This window comes from Dromiciops gliroides, chromosome 2 (genome assembly GCF_019393635.1).
Source record: "Dromiciops gliroides isolate mDroGli1 chromosome 2, mDroGli1.pri, whole genome shotgun sequence".
Taxonomy (NCBI): Eukaryota; Metazoa; Chordata; class Mammalia; order Microbiotheria; family Microbiotheriidae; genus Dromiciops; species Dromiciops gliroides.
Genome location: NC_057862.1, coordinates 457,393,885 through 457,417,523, shown reverse-complemented (window position 1 = coordinate 457,417,523; position 23,639 = coordinate 457,393,885). Strand labels below are relative to the sequence as shown.

General features: G+C 37.5%; 1 protein-coding gene across 2 annotated transcripts in view; it reads right to left on the bottom strand.

The window, feature by feature from the left end:
* ATP9A (ATPase phospholipid transporting 9A (putative)) overlaps positions 1-23,639 on the bottom strand; it is a 166,361-nt gene that overhangs the window by 54,391 nt on the left and 88,331 nt on the right. For both annotated transcript variants that reach the window (XM_043982746.1, XM_043982747.1), the window contains 4 exons: positions 22,922-23,082; positions 20,229-20,371; positions 18,199-18,311; positions 4,264-4,476 (listed from right to left, as the gene is read on the bottom strand). In XM_043982746.1, the coding sequence (XP_043838681.1) occupies positions 4,264-4,476; positions 18,199-18,311; positions 20,229-20,371; positions 22,922-23,082 (630 nt within the window). The remainder of the gene's footprint in view (positions 1-4,263; positions 4,477-18,198; positions 18,312-20,228; positions 20,372-22,921; positions 23,083-23,639) is intronic.

Here is a 23,639-nt window from a genome sequence, read left to right as displayed (position 1 = left end):
ATATCTACTTAATTTCCCCTGTTAGTTACTGTATGGCTGCCAGTGAAGGATCAGTCCCCTCAAGGCTGTAATTGATATCTGAATAAAGATACTTCAAGGGTTCTAAAGCAGAATGGGGACAGGAAACAAATTTAGGAAATTCTGCTTTCTGTTACAGGAAATGAATCTGTGCCAACTGGTAGAAATTACTCTCGCAGCTTTGGAGGAAAATGAATACAAGTTTCTGTATGCATTTCATAAACTGACCTTGCCTAGAATATTTTATTGATATAGAGTTTCAAAGGGAGTATTTTCAACCCTAGTAAAACGTTCACTTAGTCCAGGAGGAATTCAGAAACAGCAAAGCTTTCTGAAGGATTGATTGTATTTAAACCGAAATGAAGAAATGGTACTGAATGATCACTAAGGTTTAATGGTAAAAAAAAATATTAAATTATGAAAGCCTTCAAAGTGTTATCTTTAGTTCAATGACGTCAGCCAAAAATGTTTATTTTGCTGAAGTCACTCAGGATTCATAATTCAGGTGAAAAGAGAAAATGAAAATTTTCCCTTAATGAGGGTTTCCCTTAATGAAGTTTCCCTTCAACTCTCCAAATGACTGACATAATGTACAACTCTGAACTGTCTTAAGAAGAAAATTATATTAATAATTCCTTACATCTAGATTGCATTTTAAGATTTCCAAAATACTTAATTCACAACCATTGTACACTTGTACATAGTGCAAGTATTATTATCCCTACTTTACAGATAAGGAAACTGAGAATCAGAAAGGTGACTTAGGAATCCTGAATAAGCAGAACAAAGGCAAAAGGACAAAGCAACAGGACTACTTATCTCTGGCCAATAGAGCTAAATGTGTTAGATCCAGGGCTTTAAACTGTGCCTCTTGACTCTAGCACCATGTAATATATAAGCATCTCAAACTCCAGGTGGGACCACAGAAACATGGGAAGAACTATTAAACACCCAAGAAAATTCAAATCATTATCGATTTTTTTCAAAGAATACTAGGAAACAACTATATACAATAAGATAAGCAACATCTGAAAATTATACAGATCCCAAATCTGTCAAGTAATGGGAGCAAATCAATTAACAAGCATTTATTAAGTTCCTGCTCTATGTCAAAAACTGTGCTAGGCAATGGCAAATGAAGCAATCCCTCCTCTCAAGAGTTTACGGTCTAGCAAAGCATATACACATACATGCATATATGTGTATACATATGTATATAGTTGTGTATGTATATGTATATATGTGTATATAGGGTAATCAGTGGCACAATGGATAGAGCACTGGGCTTGGAATCAGGAAGACTCATTTTCCTGAGTTCAAGTCCAGCCTCAGATATTTTCTAGCTATGTAACCCATAGCAAGTCACTTAACCCTGTTTGCCTCAGTTCCTCACTTGCAAAATGAGCTAGAAAAGGAAATGACAAACCACTTCAGTATCTTTGCCAAGAAAACCTGAAATAGGGTCACAAAAAATTAAACACAACTGAACAACAACAACAAATATATATATAAATACATATATACATGCAGGGGTGTGTGTGTGTGTATAAAATGTGTGTATACACATACTATATAATATATTCTTTCCCTCTAAATTATCCTTCGGAAATATTATAATAGCTAGCATATATAGCACCTACTATATGCTGGGCACTATGATAAATGCTTTACAGGTTCTCCTGACTCTGGGCTCAGAGGTCTACCCACTGCTCCACCTCAAATCCTCTAGACCTAGTAAAGCTATTATTCACCAACTCTCAAACTAAAAGAGATCTCAGAGAACCAAGAATAGGTGTCACAAAATATATCCATTAACTCAGAATATTTCTGATATTGCAGTTGGTTTAAGGGTTTTATTTTTGTTGTTATTTTCTTTTGGGAAAGTCACATAGAGACCGCAAATCTCTATTTTCAGGGGAAAAATGGGAATTTCTGTACATTTCCAAACTTAAAGCTGTATATGGAAGCACAAAGAAATCTTCAGTTTCTGAAAAGGTTTGTCCAAATACATCATCACAAGTTAAAGGCTTCTGGTAGTTATGGCACAACATTGCAAATGCGGAACATATTTTAGCAGTCATGGATGACATAAAATTCCAGTATCCAAAATCTTAGTTCAAGTGAAATTAAAAAAATTTAAAGAGAGAACAAGAGGGTCAGAGACACATGTAAGATGTCACTTAAGTTTAATTTCATGCTTCTAATGTACTCAGTACCATGCATTTATCTTTCCCCCTACAAGATTATGATGTCCATGGTAGCAGTGGACACATCTTACTTAGCTCCCCTCTGCCAGTGTCCAGCACCTGGCTTTGTAGACAAAAATCACTTTACATAGATGTTTGATAACTGACTGATCTAAGGCAAGGGTACTTAATCTCTTTATACACCATGGACACCTTTGGCAGTCTGATGAACTCTGGCCCTCTTCTCAATGTTTGTAATGTATAAAATAAAATACATAGAATTACAAAGAAAACAACTATATTGAAATATTAATCAAATTTTTTTTTAATTTATAAATTAGGTTAAAGAGTCCTGATCTAGGGGATCTGAAAGTATCAGAGGTTAATTTTGAGGTAAAATAAGAATATCTATGGGGGCAGCTAGTTGGCAAAGTGGATAAAGCACCAGCCCTGGATTCAAGAGGACCTGAGCTCAAATCCAACCTCAGACACTTGAAACTTACTAGATGCGTGACCCTGGGCAAGTCACTTAACCTTCATTGTGCCCCCCCCCAAAAAAAAAAGAAAAAAAGAAGAATATCTAAACATATCAGAGTAACTCTTTAAAACATAACGTTCAAAATATCTAGAGCCTAAAGGGATCCTAAAGAAAAGAAAAAGAAAAAAAAAGACTCTTTCCTTTTCTCTTGATTTTTCATATGAGGAAACTGAGGCCCAGAGAGGTGAAGTGATTTGCCCAAGATCACACAGGTAGTAAATAGCAGAGCTCGAATTTGACTCCAAATCTGGTGCTCCATTATAACAAATCTGCTTTCCCTTTTGAAAAAGGAGAAGAAACTACCCCAAGCACAGACATTGTTTATAGAGATTTTGCTTAATAGGTCATTCTCCCCATACAGGTGTACTAACCAGGTAGCTTTGGAATAACTACCCACTCAGTGTTCATCAACATTGCTCTTCCTTCAGGTGGTCCACCTTACTTAAAATACAAGTTTATAAAACTGATAACTTGCTTGAACATGTGAGCAAGGAAAATGATCTTTGTAGCAGACCACAATGAAACTTAAAGGTCCGTTGATTTTAAAATGGAAATGTAGTAGGTGGGTTAATGTTTCATTCAGTCTCAAGTTTTAGGTAATCCCCCAGGTGGGTGGAGTAGAAATCTGGAGAGTGTGATCTTAGCATTTTAGAAAGATCACTAAATTTGGTGTCTGAAAATCGGGGTCTGTAATCTTGGCTAGCGAGAAGCTGTGTGCCGACGGCCAGATGGATTTCCCTTTCTGGGCCTTGGTGCCCTGTCTGTAAAATGGATATACTAATATTTGCATACTCTGTCTCACTTCTTTGACTTGGTAACTGTTGAGGACTATATACAAATGAATTCTTCCTCATACTTAATTATAACATAATTAATGATTACATAATGATCAGTCCTGATACTCATATAATTAGGAAAACGAATAATTGATTTTTGCAATTAATATCAGCAAGGTCAGCATGACAGAGGATATAAAAACACTTTCCTGCTGAGTGAGCAAGTCTCTACTGGAAGCAATGGGCATTCTTAGCTATATGGGAAACTGGAAAGGAAAACTAATTAGGAGCTCATTATAAACAAACATAAAACCGGGCAACTCTGCTTCCAGGGTCTACACTCACTATGAAGGGAGACAAATGAGTTCTTTTGGTTTTAGTAATAGAATATGCTTCAACATGAAAGGACCTCTTAAAGGTATGTGGCTTTTAAATTGGACCACATGCCTTTTAAACACTGGCCATTCCCACTGCTAATCAGGACCTCTTACTCTTTCCTAATTCCATACTTATCTTAAGGCAAAAACTTCTTACTTAAAATCCAACTAATTCTCTCATTTATTTCTAAGTGTGTTTATCCCAAAACACTGCATCCAGCCATTTGTCTTCATTCTATTTCATTAGCAATTATTCTACCCTGATTCCTATTTTCCCTGATAACTCCTGGGAAATTGCCAATTTCAAGCTTGTAAAAACGTGCAAGGAATGGCCCACATCCCAAGTTTTAGCTGACTTGATGCTTTACCTCATCTGGGCTGGATGCCTGGTATACCCGGCACGAGTCCTCGTAATGCTTCTCTGCTTCTGCTTGATCTGTCACTCCATTAGACTCATAGACCGGTGTAACATTGTGGCAGAGGGCAATTGCTTTCACAGCTTCATGAACACGGCTACTCATGGTTTTCCGGACTTTGGTGGTGAGTGTAGGCCCCTTTAAAGTGGGTGGGTCTTGAGATTGCTAGAGAGAGAAAAAACAAAAAGAAAGATGATTAAAGATGAAGAGCTTCAAGAGAAAAACCCATCCAGACTTCAACCACCTTCTATAGATCTCCTAATATAGACATATATCATGAACATACCTTCTTTGATGCTTTCGGAAACATTTTCTCAAGAAATACTGACTCTATTTAAATGTTTGTTCACAGGTGGATATACCAACTTGACAACTAAACTGTCCCAATTTGCAGGTAATTGGTGACTTAATATTTAACTTAGGAGAAATATATGAAATACCAACAAAGATGGAACACACAAATACTCGTCTTCAAATCTCTAACCCACTTTTGGGAGCCAAAGAATCACCTACAGCAAATCTACTTTCCCACAACTAACAGTTGTTAGAGTTTGAGCCTACTAGCTCAAAATATATAAAAAGTCTTTAGATTTGATGTTCCATTTAAGTCATTTCATTCAACAGAAGACAAGTGATCTGATACTTTAGAATGGATTGAGATTTAGATACATGAACATATGGTTGCCCCAAAATAGAAAACAGATGGGTTTCCTGGAACTAGAAAACAACTTTCATTTCATTTTTAATACTATTTTTAGTAGCAGCGTCAGACTTTTCAGGTAATTAGACAATTACTAAATTATACTGGTCACTGAGGGGACACACAGTGCTCTGGCTTCCTGCTCGGTTAACCTCTGGTGTCAAGAGGACAAAAGTTTCGCTTCCAGGTCAAAGGGCATTGCATGGTAACAGTAATTAGAGTAATGAATCAGAACTACAGGTTAAATGAATCATCATTTGTCAAATGTTTTTAATTACAAAAAATTGAACACTGAGATTGTAGAGAAGGACCAAAGTATTTACAGAAAAAACATCATTGCCACAATATGCAAAAACACATCATGAGCAATGTGGGGCAAGTTCAATAATTGTAAACTGGAAAACATATGTCCTTTGGGTTTTTACACATTACTCAGCACCTGAACTGGCCCACATTATTAATATTTGTCAGCAGGACCAATCATCATAACAGCTGACAGAACAATTACTTTGGTTTGCAATGTTAGTACTTATTTTAACAAAGGATTTGGACACATAAAAGCCCTCAGCCACATGAAAAGTTCTGGATTTCATAAATAAAATAATCTACTACATTAGGAAGTCAAATGTGGTCAGCTACCATTAACTTCACAACTGAAGAGAACCACACATGAACTGGTTTCCAAATCAGATTGAACGGCCACCAAAATGAACTAACAGCGAAGCCGGCTAAGGTGACCTGAAGTTTCATGAAGATACAAAGCACTTGGGGTCTGGTGGACCACTGGGCTGAGGGTCAGGTGCTAGTACTTCAAGACTTGTGGCAACTGAAGTCAAAGCCTTGTGTCTGTTTCCTCATCCATAAAATAAGTTGACCAATATCTGTCCTCTCTCATAGGATTGGTATGATGATAAAAGAAGAATTCTCAAGTACTTTCAAAGTAAAAACAAGGAGGTAGGCCAACTCTGAAAATAGTAATAGTAGTGTTATCTTACAGCCAACTTCAATAAAATCAAGAAGGGACATTCTTCAATCTCTCCAGCAGGCTTCATGAAAGAATTCCCAATCTTACAGTGTTGCTCTCTATACCCTCTCCCCAGGCCCTTTAACCTAGACACATTTCTTCTTACTTTAAAAAAAAAAAATGCCTGTGGAAAACAAAAACAGATGTAGTAGTCAAGAAGGCAGGTTACTACACATTTTGCCCTGGGGAAAAACATTAGTCCCTCACATAGGGAAAATAAAAAGGCTTCATGTGAGGTCAGAAGAGATTTCATAACCAAACACAAATAGATGTGTGGGACATTCAGATCTCTGCACAGAGAGTAATCCTGCTGCAGGGTCCCAGCTCACAAAGGGGAAATCAGGAGCCACTGAAAAGGGACCTCCTGCTCTTCATTAATGAAGCACTGCAAATACTTTTACAGATGCTAATTCTAGGCTGTGTTAAAAGAAATCTTTTTTTAGATTTCAAGTCAGAATGTATAACTTTTATTTCTCAGGATAGGTATGGTATGTTATTACACAAAATTTATGTAAACTTCAAATAAATGATGAATGTTAACACAAACCATTAAAGAAAAGGAAACATGAAAATTCAAATATCCTCGTTTCCTATAGTAATTTTCAAAGGTTCACAATTCATCCAAATCTTTTCAATTTTTGAAAGTGCCAAAGGAACACAGAGAAGATTAAATAATTTATATTTTCAAATAAAGAAACTGAGCCACGAAGTGATTGGTAGAACTCCATTCACTTTATGACAAAGAAAAATCTTCAGCAAAATTGTTTTCAACATCCTCAAAAACCACATGCTTTACAACCCTACTTATTTGGATATTTACATGGCTAAAAACAGGAAGTTATATATTATACTTGTAATATAATACCTAGAATTTATGTAGTGCTTTAAGATTTGCAAAACACCTCATATATTATCTCATTTGCTCTTCACAACAACCTTGTGATAGTTCTATTATTTCCATTTTACAGATGAGGAAACAAGCTCAGAGAGACTAAGTGACTTGTCCAGATTCATACAGTTAGTATCTAAGGCAGGATTCAAACCCAGTTCTTCATGACTCTAGTCCAGCTCTCTGGCCACTATGTCAACTAGCTGCCACTCTATGTTTCTAAAATTTTGTCCATGATTCCTGTCTATGACAGTCTATGAATCCAATTTTTTAAAGTTAATGATTCTAAAACAATGGCAAAGTTGACTCAGTTACATTCCTTGAGCATATCCATGGGTACTCTATTTAGTGAGGGACCGGATGGTACAATGGATAAAGTATTGGACTAGGAGTCTGGAAAACATGACACTTCTTATGTAACTCTGAAAAGTCACTCAGTTTTTCTATTGGGCTTTAGTTTCTTCATCTGAAAAATGGGGATAATAATATTTGTACTACCTACCTCACAAGACTGTTGTGAGGCTAAAAGGAAATAATGCATGTTAATCACTTAGCAAACTTTAAAGCACTATCTAAATGTTTCTTTTTTTAAATCAATCCTAGTATTTCATCTAATTCATAATAAATACTTGATATTCACTGAACATATAAAAATCTAACTTTATACAAAAGACTAATAATGGGAGAGGCAATATGGTATAGCAAATAGAGATCTGGCCTCAGGGCTAGGAAGACCTCGGTTCAAATCTCAATCACGGGGGCAGCTAGGTGGCACAGTGGATAGAGCACCAGCCCTGAATTCAGGAGGACCTGAGTTCAAATCCAGCCTCAGACACTTAACACTTACTAGCTGTGTGACCCTGGGCAAGTCACTTGACCCCAGTTGCCTCACCAAAAAAAAAAAAAAGATTAAAAAAAAAATCTCAATCATGATACATACAGGCTGTGTGACCTTAGGCAAGTCACTTTCTTTTCTTTGTTTTGGGGGGGGGAGCAAGTCACTTTGTCTAGGCAATTCTCTTAATATTTTAAGTTGCAGAAAAGGGACTAATCTACATGGGAAGAGGGGACTTCTTCACCTAATGGGTTCCTATACTAATGAAACTACAGTCAAATCTTTTTCCCTATGGGGTTGGCTATTTACTTTACAAATAAGTCACTCACATTGCAAAAGCATTCATTAAAGACAGAATCACTCCAAAAATAGCAAATTCCCCTGGGGGGATGACTTAGTTTTCAAACAATAATTTACAAACTTCTACCTCTAGCTTAGTAGGGCAGCCAGGTGTCACAATGGATAGAGAGCTGAGCCTGGAGTCAAGAAGACCTGAGTTCATAATGGAAAAAAAAAATGCACAGGAAGGTGGGCTAGCTATACCAAATCTGAAAGCTTTACTATAACGCAGCAGTAATCAAAACTATTTGGTACTGGCTAAGAAATAGAGTGGTGGATCCAATAGAATAGGTTAGGCATAGGAGACAGTAGTAAATTACTATAGTAATCTACTGTTTGATAAAGCCAAAGACTCCAGCTTCTGGATAGGAACTCAGTCTCTGAACAAAAACTGCTGCAAAAACTGGAAAATAATACAGTAGAAAGTAGGCATAGACCAACATTTACACCTTATACAAAAATTAAGGTCAAATGGGTTCTTTCTTTGTATCATCCTATTAAGTGTTTACTGAGCTGAATTCTAGAAATTAACTATTATATAAATTAAGGTATGCCTATCTATCTCACAGGCATATAAACTTGACTAACCATTAATTGTTTCCTTAAAAACACAACTTTCAGCAAAAAGCCTATTATCAAGTGCAGCTAGTTCCAGAGGAAGAATGATATAAATATTATCTGTGGGCAGTCAGGCAAAATAGCACTGAGGCATTTTTGTTATGTTACAACAAGGTTTGGTTATCATCTAATGGCTTTATTATGAAAAAAAAAATTTGGTCAGGTAACTAACACATTGGTTTTGCTTTTGTTCTGTTTAACTAGTGATAGATCTGCAGTAGAAATGATTTCTCATGGAATCTGGGTCATCATTTGGTGAGCCAGGCAGTGCAATACATCTCAAACTGAGTGAAGAGAAAAGATTCATTGTAGCTGAAAAGTGCACTGAGGGAGTTTTGCCTCCTGCATGCATATGTGGTACAGAAAGAGACAGGAAGAAGAAAAAGAAGTAAAAGCCCCCATCAAAAACAACAATGCTTCCAAGTGATAAAGGGAAACTCTTCTGGACATGAATTTCCTTAAGCTGTAAAATCAAGAGATTCAACTACATCATCTCTAAGGTCCCTTGCAGCTATAACATTATATGTTCTATGTTTCAACATCCTTCTCAGCTCCAACATTCTAAATGTTATGTTCCAGGATCCCTTACAACAATTCTATTCTATGTCTATGAAAAGAAAATAAAAAGGCAAGAAATGACAGAATAAAACCTTAGCTGTTAGCAAGTGGCATCTGTGACATAGGTTTCTCATCTCACCAGTATAGTTAATGGAGATTAAATTAACCTGATCTTCTTTGTCTCCCACCTCAAACATATTTTATAATATTATAGGGACAGGGAATAGTGAGTAGACCAGTGATTTCATCGGGATGGGGAAGTCATAGATGAGGAAAGTCTACCAATACAGGGCAGCACTTTCTCTGCAACTTATATTATACTTGCCACTTGTCTTAGAAAGTTCCCTAGGGCACTAAGAGATTGCATGACTTGCCCAGGGTCACTTATCTAGTATGTTTCAGAGGCTGTCCCTGAACCCAGTTTTTCTTGGTTCCAAAGCTAGCTCTCAATCAAATATAACAAGCTGCCTCACAATAATATTGTGAGGGTTCAATTATATAGGTAAATATTCCGGCTTCGAAAACATGATTATGAGTTTATTTGAGCAGGCAAAAGTAAGCATACTGCATTTTACTTGTAAGAAGGATTTCTTACTCTTTCTTTTCTCTTTTCTGTCTGAAAAATAGCAAGTAAAACTGCAATAGACCCTAGAACAAAGAATTCTACAAAATAATGTCAGAGCTGAAGTGCACCTTATAATGTAGGTCAAAATTCTCACTGTAGAGATGAGAAAAATGATACCCAGAGAAGGTCATTCTCATTTGTTGGGTTTTTTTTCGCCAAACTCCTTGGAGACAGAGACTATTTCATTTTTCTCTCCCCCCTACTTGTCAGTCAAGCAATTAACAAGCATTTATTTAATCCCTATTGAGTGCCAGATACTGTGCTAAGTACTGTGAATACAAAAAGAGCCAAAACAGTCCCTGCCCACAAAAAGTTTACAATCTAATTGGAGAAACAACAAACAATGTACAGATTAATTATGAATAGGATAAAAAGAAAATAATAAACGAAGGGAAGGCAATAGAATCAAGAGGGATTAAGAAAGGTTTTCTAAAGAAGATGGAATTTTAATTAAGACTTGAAGGAAACCAAGGAAGCCAGATGGTAGAAATGAGGAGAGAGAATAATCCAGGCATGGGGAACAGCCAGAGAAAATGCCCAGTTCCAAGAGATAAAGTATCTTATTCCTGGAAAAGCCAGGAGTCCAGTGTTACTAGATCAAAGAGTACATGGTAGGGAGTAAAGTATAAGAATATTGGAAAAGTAAGGAGCTAAATTATGAAGAAGAGCTCTAAATGTCAAATAAAGGATTTTGTATTTGGTCTTGGGGGCAACAGGGAGTTTATATAGTCTGACCTGAACATCAAGAAAATCACTTTGACGGAAGAATGGAGGATGGACTATTGAGGAGAGAGAGTTGAAGTAGGCAGACCCACCAGCAAGCTATTTCAGTAATACAGCCATGAGATGCTCAGAGCCTACACCAAGGTAGTGGTAATATTAGAAGAGAGAAGGAGTATTTTTGAAAGACATTACAAAAGAGAAATTGATATACCTTGGCAACAGACTGAATACAGGAGATGAGAATAAGGAACTAAAGAGATCACTTAAGTTGCATATCTGGAAGATTAGGAGCATAGTGGTCCCCATGACAGAAACAGTGAAGTTTGAAGTGGGAGGTTAAAGGGAAAGATGAGTTTAGTTTAAGACATGCTGAATTTAAGATGTCTACCAGACACCTAGTTCGAGATGTTTGAAAGGAACTGGAGATTTTAAATTTTATGTCAGCAGAAGATTTAGAGCAAAATAAGAAAATCTGAGTATCATCAACATAGAAATGATAACTAAATCTATGGTAGCTGATGAGTCAAGGGAGAAGTGGACCCAGAACCAAACCCTGTGAGACACCTTTGGTTACAGGATGTGATCTGGAGAAGGCTTCAGCAACAAAGACTAAGAATGAGCAGTCTGGTAGGAGGACTAGGAGAGAGTAGTATCCCAAAAAAGTAATCAACAGTATCAAAGGCAGTCGAGAGGTCAAGAGGAATGGGGACAGAAGAGGACACTGGATTGGGCGATTAAGAGATTAGTGGTAGGGGCAGCTAGGTAGCACAGTGGATAAAGCACTGGCCCTGGATTCAGGAGGACCTGAGTTCAAATCCAGCCTCAGACACTTGACACTTACTAGCTGTGTGACCCTGGGCAAGTCACTTAACCCTCATTGCCCCACCAAAAAAAAAAAAGAGAGAGATTAGTGGTACCTTTTTGTTGCAATCATGATGTCAGGAGCTTAAAAAGAGAGTGGAGGAGAGAAAGCAGAGGCACCTATTATAGACAATCTTCTGAAGTTTAGCAACAAAGAAAAGAAGAGAGATAATGGGGATGAAAGGATCAAGTGAGGTTTTTTGAAGATGGGGGAAATGAGCATATTTGCAGGGAAAAAAAATCAGTCGACAAGGAAAGACTGAAAATAAGTGAGAGAGTGGGAATGACAGAAGGCAAAATCTGTTGGAGGAAACAGGATGGAATGGGATTGCTTATGCAGGTAAAAACACTTATCTTAGTAAGGAATAGGGCCACCTCTGCATGTGAGACAAAGGTAAAGGAAAAGTCAATGTCAGAAGGCATCTGAATGGAAGAGAGGAGAAGAGAGTTCACAGTGTATGGCCTCAATTTTTTCTGTAATATATGAGGCAAGATTCTCGATTGAGAGAATGGGGGGAAAGCCATAGGTGGTCTGAGGAAGGATGAAAAGATTTGTAAAAGCCACTAGAGAATGGGAAAGGAAATTGAAGGATTGCATTGTGAGGACCCTAAGTTAAGGTTATGTAACATAAATTTGTAGTGGACCCAAGCAAAAGGGTTTCATGATTTTTCTGCCTTTGTTCAGCATGTTTGTAGGAGCAAAGGCAGCAGCAGAGTGATCCAAGTTGGATCACAGGTTGGTGTGATCCAAGGCTGAGGTTTGACAGGGTATAGTCACTGATATGATAAGGGATCCAGGGATCCAACAGAAGAGGACAGTATAGAGTTGAGCTTATTCACCAACAGGTCAAGATGGGGAAAAGAAGAGAAAGCAATTAGTGCATGGGGTAATGACCTAGGAGAGGACTGAAAAATTGAGGGATTGAAGGTCACAGTGTGGATGAAGAGTAGGATTTGGTAAGGGAAGGCAGAGCAAGAGGTGGAAAGCTAATAGATTATGGTCAGATGAGAAGATTTTGGAATTATTGAACATGGAGGTGCTATATTTGTGGGTATGCCCATCTTTGTGTTTGAGGTGGAGTGGAGGAATGGGTCACCTGAAAAGAGTAGGTTAAGAATCTGAGTGGTTAGGATATTTGAGGGAGAGTAAAAATATGTATATACATGCATGCATACATGCACAATCTAAATATGTACATATACATACATATGTGTATATATACATGCACATGCAAATATAGTATTGAAGTCTTTTACCATCAGGCTAGGAGTTAAAGAGAAGGAAAAATTGTGAGCCAGGTATTGAACTCATTGAGGATGGAAGGAAGGGGAGTGAATTGGAAGTCTATAGTCAACAATTACCAGGATTTTGATTGGTTGGCATATATGAATTGCATGAAACTCAAAGGTTGGGTAAGTTACTGAGTGATAGAAGTAGGAGAACCTGGAAGTGGCAAGAGGGAATAAGGAATCGTCTAACTCCCCCCACCTTAACCAGTGAGCTAAAGGAAATAAATTCGGTCAGTACTGGAAAGGTTGGCCAGGGAGTCTATGTCATCAGGATAGAACCAGATTTCAGTTATTGACAGAAAACAGGTATGGAAGAGGGAAAAATTTAAGATGAGGGCAAGTTTGTTGCTTATAGAACAACCATTCCAGAGAGCAGAGTAGAAGGGATGTGATGTATTTGAGACTTTAGGGTGAGAGAATTGTGGGGGATGGGAATAAGGAAATGGATGGTAGGGGTTGGGAAATGGGCTTTGGATAAAGACCTACATGAGTTCAGAATCACTGAAATGTATTGGGTGAGACCAGGTATGTGTAAAAAGGCACAAAATCAGGGGCAGCTAGGTGGCTCAGTAGATAAAGCACCGGCCCTGGATTCAGGAGGACCTGAGTTCAAATCCGGCCTCAGACACTTGACACTTCCTAGCTTTCTGACCCTGAGCAAGTCAATTAATCTTCACTGTCCCACCAAAAAAAAAAAAAAAAGGCACAAAATCAGATAGGAAACCACAGTAGGACAAGGAAGGCCGAAGGTCAGAGGGAAGGTCACTCCTCTTCTCAACTGAGGCTGGAGATCAGGAGAGCACAGCAGGAGGTGGAAGTCTTATATGGAGGTTCAAGGGGAGATGGAAATCCCATTGGCATAGTTTGCACAGATTAATGGAAAACGCACCAGCCCCTTGCTGCCTTCCCTCAGGGATGCATGCGATAATGCCTATGCATTGGACATACCCTATGCCTGGAAGACATTTCCCCTCACCTTTCAACCTCTGCTTCATAGAATCCCTTACTTCCTTCAAGTCACAGCTCAAACACAACTTTCTACATAAAGACGTTTCTATTCCTCTCCACTGCTAGTGCCCTCCCTCCTTAACTACCTTGTGTTTATTTTGCACTTATGCTATTTGTTGAAGCCAAGAGGTTTTACTTGTTTAAACAAGAGGAAACAGAGGCTGACTGCTAAGAGTACTGCTCCAATTGTCTGTCAAAGCTTTGGTTTTTTAAAGGGGGAGTAGATTAAGCAATAGTCAAGGATGTTACAACATTTTCTGTTTTCTGTGTTTACATTCTTGAACTCTATAACTACATTTTACATTCGAAAACATTTTGCCTCATAAACATCATCGTGATTTCACAAGAATCCGGTTGTTATATTAGTTCTGTCAACATTGCTACAAGATGGGAGTCAGTCTTATTCTTCCCTTCATCATATTGATATGTGTCCTTCCAACCTCACAGGGTGGTGGTGAGGATCAAATAAGGTGGATGCAAAAGTACTTTCCTAACTGTAAAACACTACAAAATACAAACTTCCTTACTATAGTTATGATCTGTTAGAGAATGACAGAGGGTATACCAGTACTTAAAAATAAACACATTAGCTCCTTGAACAGACTATATGTTTCTTGAGAATAGGGATTGTTTCATTTCTTGATTTGTATTCCTAAATCTAGCCCAGTGCCTGGTGCATAAGAGGATGGGGATAAGACAGAGGAATTGGACCTCAGTTTTCAGTAGTATAGGGAAGAGCCAATGGAGAAAGAACCTCTATCACTATAAGTCAGCACATTTTCTTCAACTTACATTCTTAGAAGAGGTTAAGAGCACAGTAGGAAAAAGTAGGCATTTGATAAATGCGTATTATTGATTTCACTAAAATGTGTGTGTGTATGTATGTTAGTATGTATGTATGTATGTTATGGGCCTATATGTGTGTGTATGTATATGTATATATGAATGTGTATGGATAAAGTGCTATAAGGAAGTATAAAACTAAAGACACTTCAAGCAGTAGATACATTTAGACTTGCCATTCCCCACAGCGCCCCCTCCCCATCCCACCACCATTAACTTTTTTTTGGGGGGGGGGGGAGGCAGGACAATGAGCGTTACGTGACTTGCCCAGGGTCACACAGCTAGTAAGTGACAAGAATCTGAGGCTGCATTTGAACTCAGGTCCTCCTGAATCTAGGGCCAGAGCTTTATCCACTGTGCCACCTAGCTGCCCTCTAACCATTAACTTTTTAAATTTTGGCTAGTTCAGGCATATTTACTTTAACAAACAGACAGAAAAACATTAAAACCATATACATCTTTGCTCACCACAAAACCTGTAACAGATAATGAAGAAATTTTACATCTTAGTACTCACCATGTTTTTAAATTATTTCTCACCACAAAAGCAGAGTGATATCTTTAACAAAGGCTTCAGAAGCCTCATCACAAGGCCACTCATACAACTGGGCCAAAATAAGTGTGCTGGACTTTCCTACCAGGACAGGTTTGTGCTGTTCCTCCCTGGCACACAGAAGCCCAGTTGCAACTGTAGCTCATTATTCCAGGACCTTTTCTGTTACAGACCCTGAAGGCTTTCAGTCAATTTTCAAGGCTTGCCACAAAAAGAAAAAAAATTAACGTTTTTTAATTACCATGAGCTAGAGTAAAAGAGAGGGTATGTAGTTTACTGGACTCCAGAATTTACAGTGAAGTCTTAAGCTTAAATCCTACCTTAGATACTATCTACCAGAACAGAACTAACATAGTTGTGATGTGAGTGGAGAAAAGATGTAAGAAATATTTTAGAGGTAGAATTGGAAAGCCTTGGCAACTGACTTCTTATAATAGGTGAATTAGAAGGAAGAGTTAAGGATAACTTTGAGTTTGCAAACCTCTGTAGCTGAAGGTGGTATCCTTGAAAAAAATGGGGAAACCGACCTAGTACTGGTACTGCTCATCAAAGGGTATAGCAAGGGGCGGCTAGGTGGTGCAGTGGATAGAGTACCAGCCCTGGAGTCAGGAGTACCTGAGTTCAAATCCAGCCTCAGACACTTAACACTTACTAGCTGGGCAAATCACTTAACCCCAATTGCCTCACTAAAAACAAAACAAAACAAAAAAAAACCATATAGCAAGTTGTACATAATAGATTTGCAGTTTCATGTACAATTATCTTTTTTTTCTATCCTACTATGTTATGGAAATGCCTGTTTTATTTCTTACATTCAGAATAAATTAAAGAAAACTTGATAAATAAATAAACAAATAAATAGAAAACAAGGAAAAGAAAAAATTACGAAGTCAGGAGATATGGGTTTAGATAATTAGTACATTTTTTGGATATGTGGAGCTTGAGATGCCTATGGGACATCTAGCTGCTAGAGAGTATGATGGATAAAATGTTGGGCTCAGACTCAGGAAAAATAGAATTTAAGCAGTCTCTTCACTGCTCTGAATTTTAGTCTCCTGATATGTAAAATTGGAATGGGGCCACCTGCTCTTCCTATGTCAGACAACTGTAGGAGAAATGTAAGGGGGAAATGAGATAATGCATGTGAAGATACTTTGTGAGCTATAAAATCACAAGATGATATTACTTTAAAAAAAAAGGCATCATTCCCATAATATTTGTTCTGAAATAAACATTGTTAATACATTTCAACCGAAACCTACTAATATCATTTGCCCCTTGGCTTGTTCATTTATAACAGTGTTTCATACAACTGACTAAATCTTGTAACATTGTTTTGCTTAATATTCTGTTTTAAAAAAGCAAATTACTGATGTTGAAGGATAATGTTACTTTAACACATTTTTAAAAATTTACTTCATGCTTCCGCACAGTTATTCTTATATCTCCAAGCTATAATTTAGAAATGCTTATATTTCTGGTATGACTGACAGCTGACATTCAAGAAGTTAATTAGATGTCAACAACCCTTGTGCCATTCAGTAGTCTAGTGAATAAGAGATCAGGTAATCTCTAAGGGACTCTTCCAAAGTGCTGAATTTCTATGATGCTTCATTTATTTGGTAAATATATATATATATATATATATATATATATATATATTTTTAGTGAGGCAATTGGGGTTAAGTGACTTGCCCAGAGTCACACAGCTAGTATGTATTAAATGTCTGAGGCCGGATTTGAACTCAGGTACTCCTGACTCCAGGGCCGGTGCTCTATCCAGTAAATAAATTTTAATCTTGACAGCATCCTGACTTCAAAAAGGTAACTGCATAGTGAACTGGACTCTGAATCAGGAAAATTGGGTTCAAATCTTTAGTCTGACACTAACTAGACCATAGACAAGGCACAATCTTGAAGACTCGGTTTCTTCACCTCTAAAATGTGAAAAATAATACCAATAATATGTTTTTGAAGACAGTTATAAAGCTAAAATGAAATATTGTATTTAAACAACTTTGTAAACTTGAAAAGACTCTATGTCAGTTATCATCATCATTATCATAGTACATTTCTCCCAACATGCATTAGCATTTCACAATGACAGATTATCCTCACATATACTCAGTTATCTAGACGTGCCTCCAGGACATCCTTGATAATAAGTCAATGAGTATTTATTAAACACTTATTATGTGCCAGACACTGTGCTAAGCACTGGGAATACAAAGGCAAAAAAGAAACCACCACCAAAAAAACAAATTTTTTTTTGAAAAGCACCCACAAAAAAATATACAACAAACCCACAATAGTTCCTGCTTTCAAGGAGCACATGGTCTAATGGGGGAGATAACATGCAAACAACTATGTACCAACAACAACAAAAAAAAAATACAGGATAAACTGGGGATTATCAACAGAGAGAAAGCACTCATTTTCAGGGGATCAAGAAAGGGCACTAGAACGAAACAGGCAAGAGACACAATATACAATGGACCGCATGTTTACCATCTCATAGTGGACTGAAAGATGAAAAGAATATAAGATTCAACTATTTGTTGATTATTTTTTAAAAAGCATTTGATTCAGGGGCAGCTAGGTGGCACAGTAGATAAAGAACTGGCCCTGGATTCAGGAGGACCTGAGTTCAAATCCAGCCTCAGACACTTGACACTTACTAGCTGTGTGACCCTGAGCAAGTCACTTAACCCCAATTGCCTCACACACACACAAAAAATTAATTTAAAAAAATTTTTAAGCATTTGAATCAGTAGTATAAAACATCAATTTCAAGTCCCTCTTCTAACAAAGTGCCTTCCCTCTATACATCAAAATAGTTCAAAGTCTTTGAAATATATGACAGTAATAACATCATTAAACAACCCTTAGATCATAAACATCAGACAAGGCATAAAAGAGATCTGAAATAGATTATCACAGAAAATGTTTAACTGTGTATCAATATATTGAAGAACAGAGAAAAATGTATTTTTTAAAGATAGCAACCTAGAATTACTTTACCTGGGTGTATATGCTAAATATGTGGCTCTGTACTTCATCCATTGAATCTAATCCATAAGCAACTGTTCCAAGGTGTAGTCGTTTAAAAACCATCTCATTCTGGGTAAGAGTCCCTGTAACATTAAATTAAAAAGATTTTATACAAGCAAAACCAATGAAGGCAAGATTAAAAGGAAAGCATAAAATGGGGGTGGGGGGATTGACAGGAAGTTTCTCTGATAAGGGCCTCATTTCTTAAATACATAGAGAACTAAACTAAATTTATAAGAATATAAATCATTTCCCAATGGATAAATGACCAAAGGATATGAACAGGCAGTTTTCAGAAGAAAAAATCAAAGCTATCTATGGTCATATGAAAAATGCTTTAAAACACTACTGAACAGAGAATTGCAAATTAAAACCACTTTGAAGCATCACCTCAAACCTATTAGAGGTTGCTAATATGATAGAAAAGAAAAATGACAAATGTTGGAGAGGATGTGGGAAAACTGGGACACTAATACATTGTTGGTGGAGTTGTGAACTGAGCCAACCATTCTGTAGAGCAATTTGAAACTATGCCCAAGGGCCTATAAAAGTGTTCATACCTGGGGCAGCTAGATGGCACAGTGGTTAAAGCGCTGGCCCTGGATTCGGGAGTACTGGAGTTCAAATCCAGTCTCAGACACTTGACACTTACTAGCTGTGTGACCCTGGGCAAGTCACTTAATCCCCATTGCCCCGCAAAAAAAAAAGTTCATACCCTTTGACTTAGCAATAGTACTACTAGGTCTGAATCCCAAAGTAATTTCTTTAAAAGAAGGGGGAAAAAAGAAAAGGACCTATATATACAAAAATATTTATAGCCACTCTTTTTGTAGTGGAAAAGAATCAACTGGGAAATAGTTGAACAAGTTATTGTATATGACTGTGATGGAATATAAATGTACTACAAGAAAAGATAAGCAGGACGTTGTCAGAAAAACCTGAATTTACATAAACTGATGCAAAGTGACAGCAACAGTATATAATGATTAACTACGAATAACTTGGCTATTCTCAGCAATACAAATACCCAAGGCAATTCCAAAGGATTTATGATGGGGGGAAAAAAAGTCATCCATCTCCACTGAAAGAATTGATGGAGTCTGAATGCAGATGAAAAAATATTCATTTTTACTTTATTTTTTTTCATTTTTTTTCTGTTTTCTTTCAGAACATAACTAATATTGAAATATCTTACATTACTGCACATCAAACTGCTTGCCTTCTCAATGGGGGGGAGAATTTTGAACTCAAAATTTTTTAAAAAAGAATGTTAAAAACTGCTTTTATATGTAATTAGAAAAAAATATTTCAAAGCATCCCTGTAACAAGTACAATTACTAAAATTAAGGACCTGCCCATTTTCAAGAAGAGAACATCCCATCAAAGAAGCAATCTTCCCCTACTCTCAAAAAAATTCAAAAAAGAAGAACACATTTCTCTAGCCTTTTAAGAGAAAAAATTCCTATTAATTTCAATTACATAGGACAGCTAGGTGGCACAGTGAATAAAGCACTGACCCTGGATTCATGAGGACCTGAAATGTGACCTCAGACACTTGACACTAGCTGTGTGACCCTGAGCAAGTCACTTAACCCTCATTGCCCTGCAAAAAAACAAAACAAAACAAAATTTCAATTACACAAAGAAATAGAAAATAAGGGAGGCTTAAGAATCCTGATTAATGCAATGGCCAACCATGATACCCAGAGGCCTGATGATCAATCCTGTTACCTATCACTTCCTGAAAGAAAAGTAATGAACTCAAAATACAGAATGAGACATATCTCTTTATTTAGAACGAATCTAGAAATTTGTTTTGCTTGACTGTGTATATTTGTTACAAGTATTTTCCCCCCAATGGGGAAAAGGTAGTAACATGGAGAAGGAAAAAAATGTTAATTGAAAAACAAATTTTTTTTTAAAAACTGACTACATGAAGAAATATTTTGCTGAAGCATTCACTCTGAACTTTAACTACTGCTCTCCAATTAATAGGTTACCTGTTTTGTCTGTGAGTAAATAGGAGATCCGCCCAAGCTGCTCAGGAATCGTGCTGGAACGAACAACGGTTCCAGGAATTTTGGAATCCCTGCGAATCACCCAGCTGTATACAATCTTCCCCATGTCTAAGTTGACACGCAAACTGTCCAAGAAAAAAAGAACAAAGGGATTTGAAGGCTCTAAGAAATCATTTTCTATATAAATGATGCCATAGTGAACAATATGCTTAGGTTCACACAGACCCTAAATATTGACCAAGTGCCAAAATCCAAGAAATCTTTGTTTTCCTGATACAATCACCATCCCTCTCCTCTGCATTGATATAGCACTTTCTTCCCCTCTCTCCTGTTACATGTGTGTTCTCTAATCAGATCTCTTTGTCTATATGGCCAAGCTCCTCAACTAGACTGAGTTCTGTGAGGGCAAAAAGTATGTCTCTGTCTTCCTTTTATTCCCTATAGTTTCTAGAATGAGTCCTTGTACCTTAAGGTCACTTGACAAATGTTAATGGATTCATAGCCCTAGAGCTATAAAGGACTTTTGAAGTCATCCAACCCCCTCATTCTGCAGATATCAAAACTGAGGTCCAAGGAAGTTAAGTGACTTGCCCAAGGTGACACGACAGGTACTAAGCATCAGAGATAGAAGGAACAGGTGGATCAAAAGACAAATGGGTTAATGAAAGGATAAGGGAATGCCCCACATATACCTCTTCTGATCAATTATTCTTTCAAATAAAAATGTAAGTGCTTTATGTATGTATAGTTCTGCTTTAGGCATGCTGAGAAGCCATAATGTCTCTGCCTCATTTCCTTCAACTGCAAAATGAAACTGGGGGTGGGGGAAAGGGACAAGAAAATCTCTGAAGTTCCTTCCTGTTCTAAATCCTATGATCCTAGAAATCAGAGTCTGCTCTAAAAGAGGATACGACCATGTAGATAATTTTTAAAAACCCAAAGCCTAGCTATAAAAGAGGAAGCATAGTATTGTAGAAAGAAGCTGAATTGGGACTTAGCAGAATTGGATTTGCACCCACCTCTGCCAATTATTTGTTATATGAGTTTGTGCACATCATTTCTCTGTCCTTCATCTAGAAAATGAGGGACTTAGGGGCAGCTAGGTACTGCAGTGGATAAAGCACCAGCCCTGGATTCAGGAGGACCTGAGTTCAAATCTGGCCTTAGACACTTGACACTTACTAGCTGTGTGACCTTGGGCAAGTCACTTAACCTTCACTGCCCCACCAAAAAAAAAAAAAGGAAAAGAAAATGAAAAAGAAAAAGAAAAGAAAAGAAAATGAGTGTCTTAGATATTCTAATTACTAAGGAGCCTTCTAACTCTATGATTCCATGAAGCCTTCTCTTTAACCATGGTACAGTAGAAAAAGTGAAGTAATTAGAGTCAGAAGATGTGGGTTGGAGTACTGGCTCTGTCACTTACTGGTTGTATGACTAAGAGTAAGACACTTTCCCTCTCCGGACTTCAGTCTTCTCATCTGTAAAATGAGAATAGTAACCCACTATATCTACCTCACAAAGTTGTTGTGTACTTTGTAAATCATCTAACACTACAGAAAACAAGTTATTGTTTTTATTATCACATGAAACAGCTAAAGAAAATATGGGCACTACATAATTCAGAAAGAGAGTTTACATTAAAGTGTCTTTGTCTTCTTGTTGTTGCTCAGTCACGTTTGACTCATCATGACCCAATGGACAATGCTGTCCATGGGGTTTTCTTGGTAGAAATACTGAGTAATTTGCCATTGCCATTTCCTTCTTCAGTTCATTTTACAGATGAGGAAACTGAGGCAAACGGGGTCACACAGCTACTAAGGCCAGATTTGAACTCACATCTTCCTGACTACAGGCACAGCAATTTATCCAGAGGCACCTAGCTGCCTCTTAAAGTTTCTACAATGCTATAAAAACTAGAAGATTCTATTAATAATATTTAGTGAGTGCCCTGTAAATGACTAACCCCATGCTAGAGACTGCAAGATTATGTGGTCTTTGCAAAGTAGTGGACTACAGGTACAGAATACTGTATACATGGCAAAACAATTGATACTTTGCTGACTTGCTTTTTTGTGTCCCATTTTTTATCCCTTGTTACAAATAACAGTTCATTTAGTGTAGCAAGTCAATAAATGGTTATTGACTGAATAACTAAGGTAGAGGAGGAGGAAAGCATATATCGAGGAGTGACAATGATGTGAAAACAAAAGATACTGAAGATCATTTTGATGTATAATTAGTCAGGGAAGATTTTATGGGGAAAAAATAGGGTCTCTAAACCTAGAGAACCAAAATACCATTCAATCTACTTATTATTACAAGTAAAAGCTCACAATTCTATAGCACTTTAAAGTTGAACAATCTCTGAACAACAACCCTATCTCCAGTAGGTAACTCACGTGTTACTCTGTTCATTTTATAGGGCATAAAACAGACTTAGACATTAACTGACTTGTTCATAATTACTGAGCAGGACTCTAACTCAGGCTTCTTTCTTGAGTCTCATTCCAGTAATGCTTCTCTTGCACCACTGAACCTACCCTAAAGAAGAATCTGCCCCCTTTTAATACTCAGAAAGGTCATTAGACATGATCTTGGAATAAGAAATTGTACATTAAAGGTCAACATGCTTAAATGACCACAACATGAAAACACCGGCTCTTCAGAATTCTCACCTGATGGGAATGATGTTGGAAAACAAGAGAAGGAATCTAATGATCTGCAGGTACCAACGGCCAGCAAAGTGCTGCAAAGCCACCATGACGAGAGACACCACAACCAAAGCTCCAAACAGTATCTTGGTGAGACAGTTCACTTCTAGGTCAAAAAGTCCAATCTTGAAGAAAATAAGGAAGAGGGGAAGGCAGTTTGAGATATTTCAGCTGATACCTGTATTCCTGGCTAGAAACCAATTATTCCACCTGGAGAAATGCATACCTTTAATTTGAGGCCTTCGTCCACATGGACAGCAATAGGATGAGATAGAGCCAGCATGGTATAGTGGAAAGAGCACTAGATTTAGAGCGAAGGGACCCAAGTTGAAATCATCCCAACTCTGGTACTTACTACCTGACCTGGAGCAAGTTACTTTCCTCTTTGGTTCTCATTTTCCTCAGCTGTAAAATGAGGAAATTGGAATAGGTATTCCCTAAGATCCCTTCCAGCTCTAAATCCGAAGATCTCTGACTTCAAGATAACTGGGTTCTGTATGCTAGCCCTCAAAAGCACAAGTCTTGAATCTTCACAATGACCCTTTCTCTCCTCTCCTAGCCATAAGGAAGAGAGGTTGCCAATGGGACAGCAAGCACAGTACTGATCTTGGAGTGAGAAAACCAACATGCAAACCCCAGCCCTGTTACTTGGCTCTGTGTGACCTTGATAAAAATCACCAGG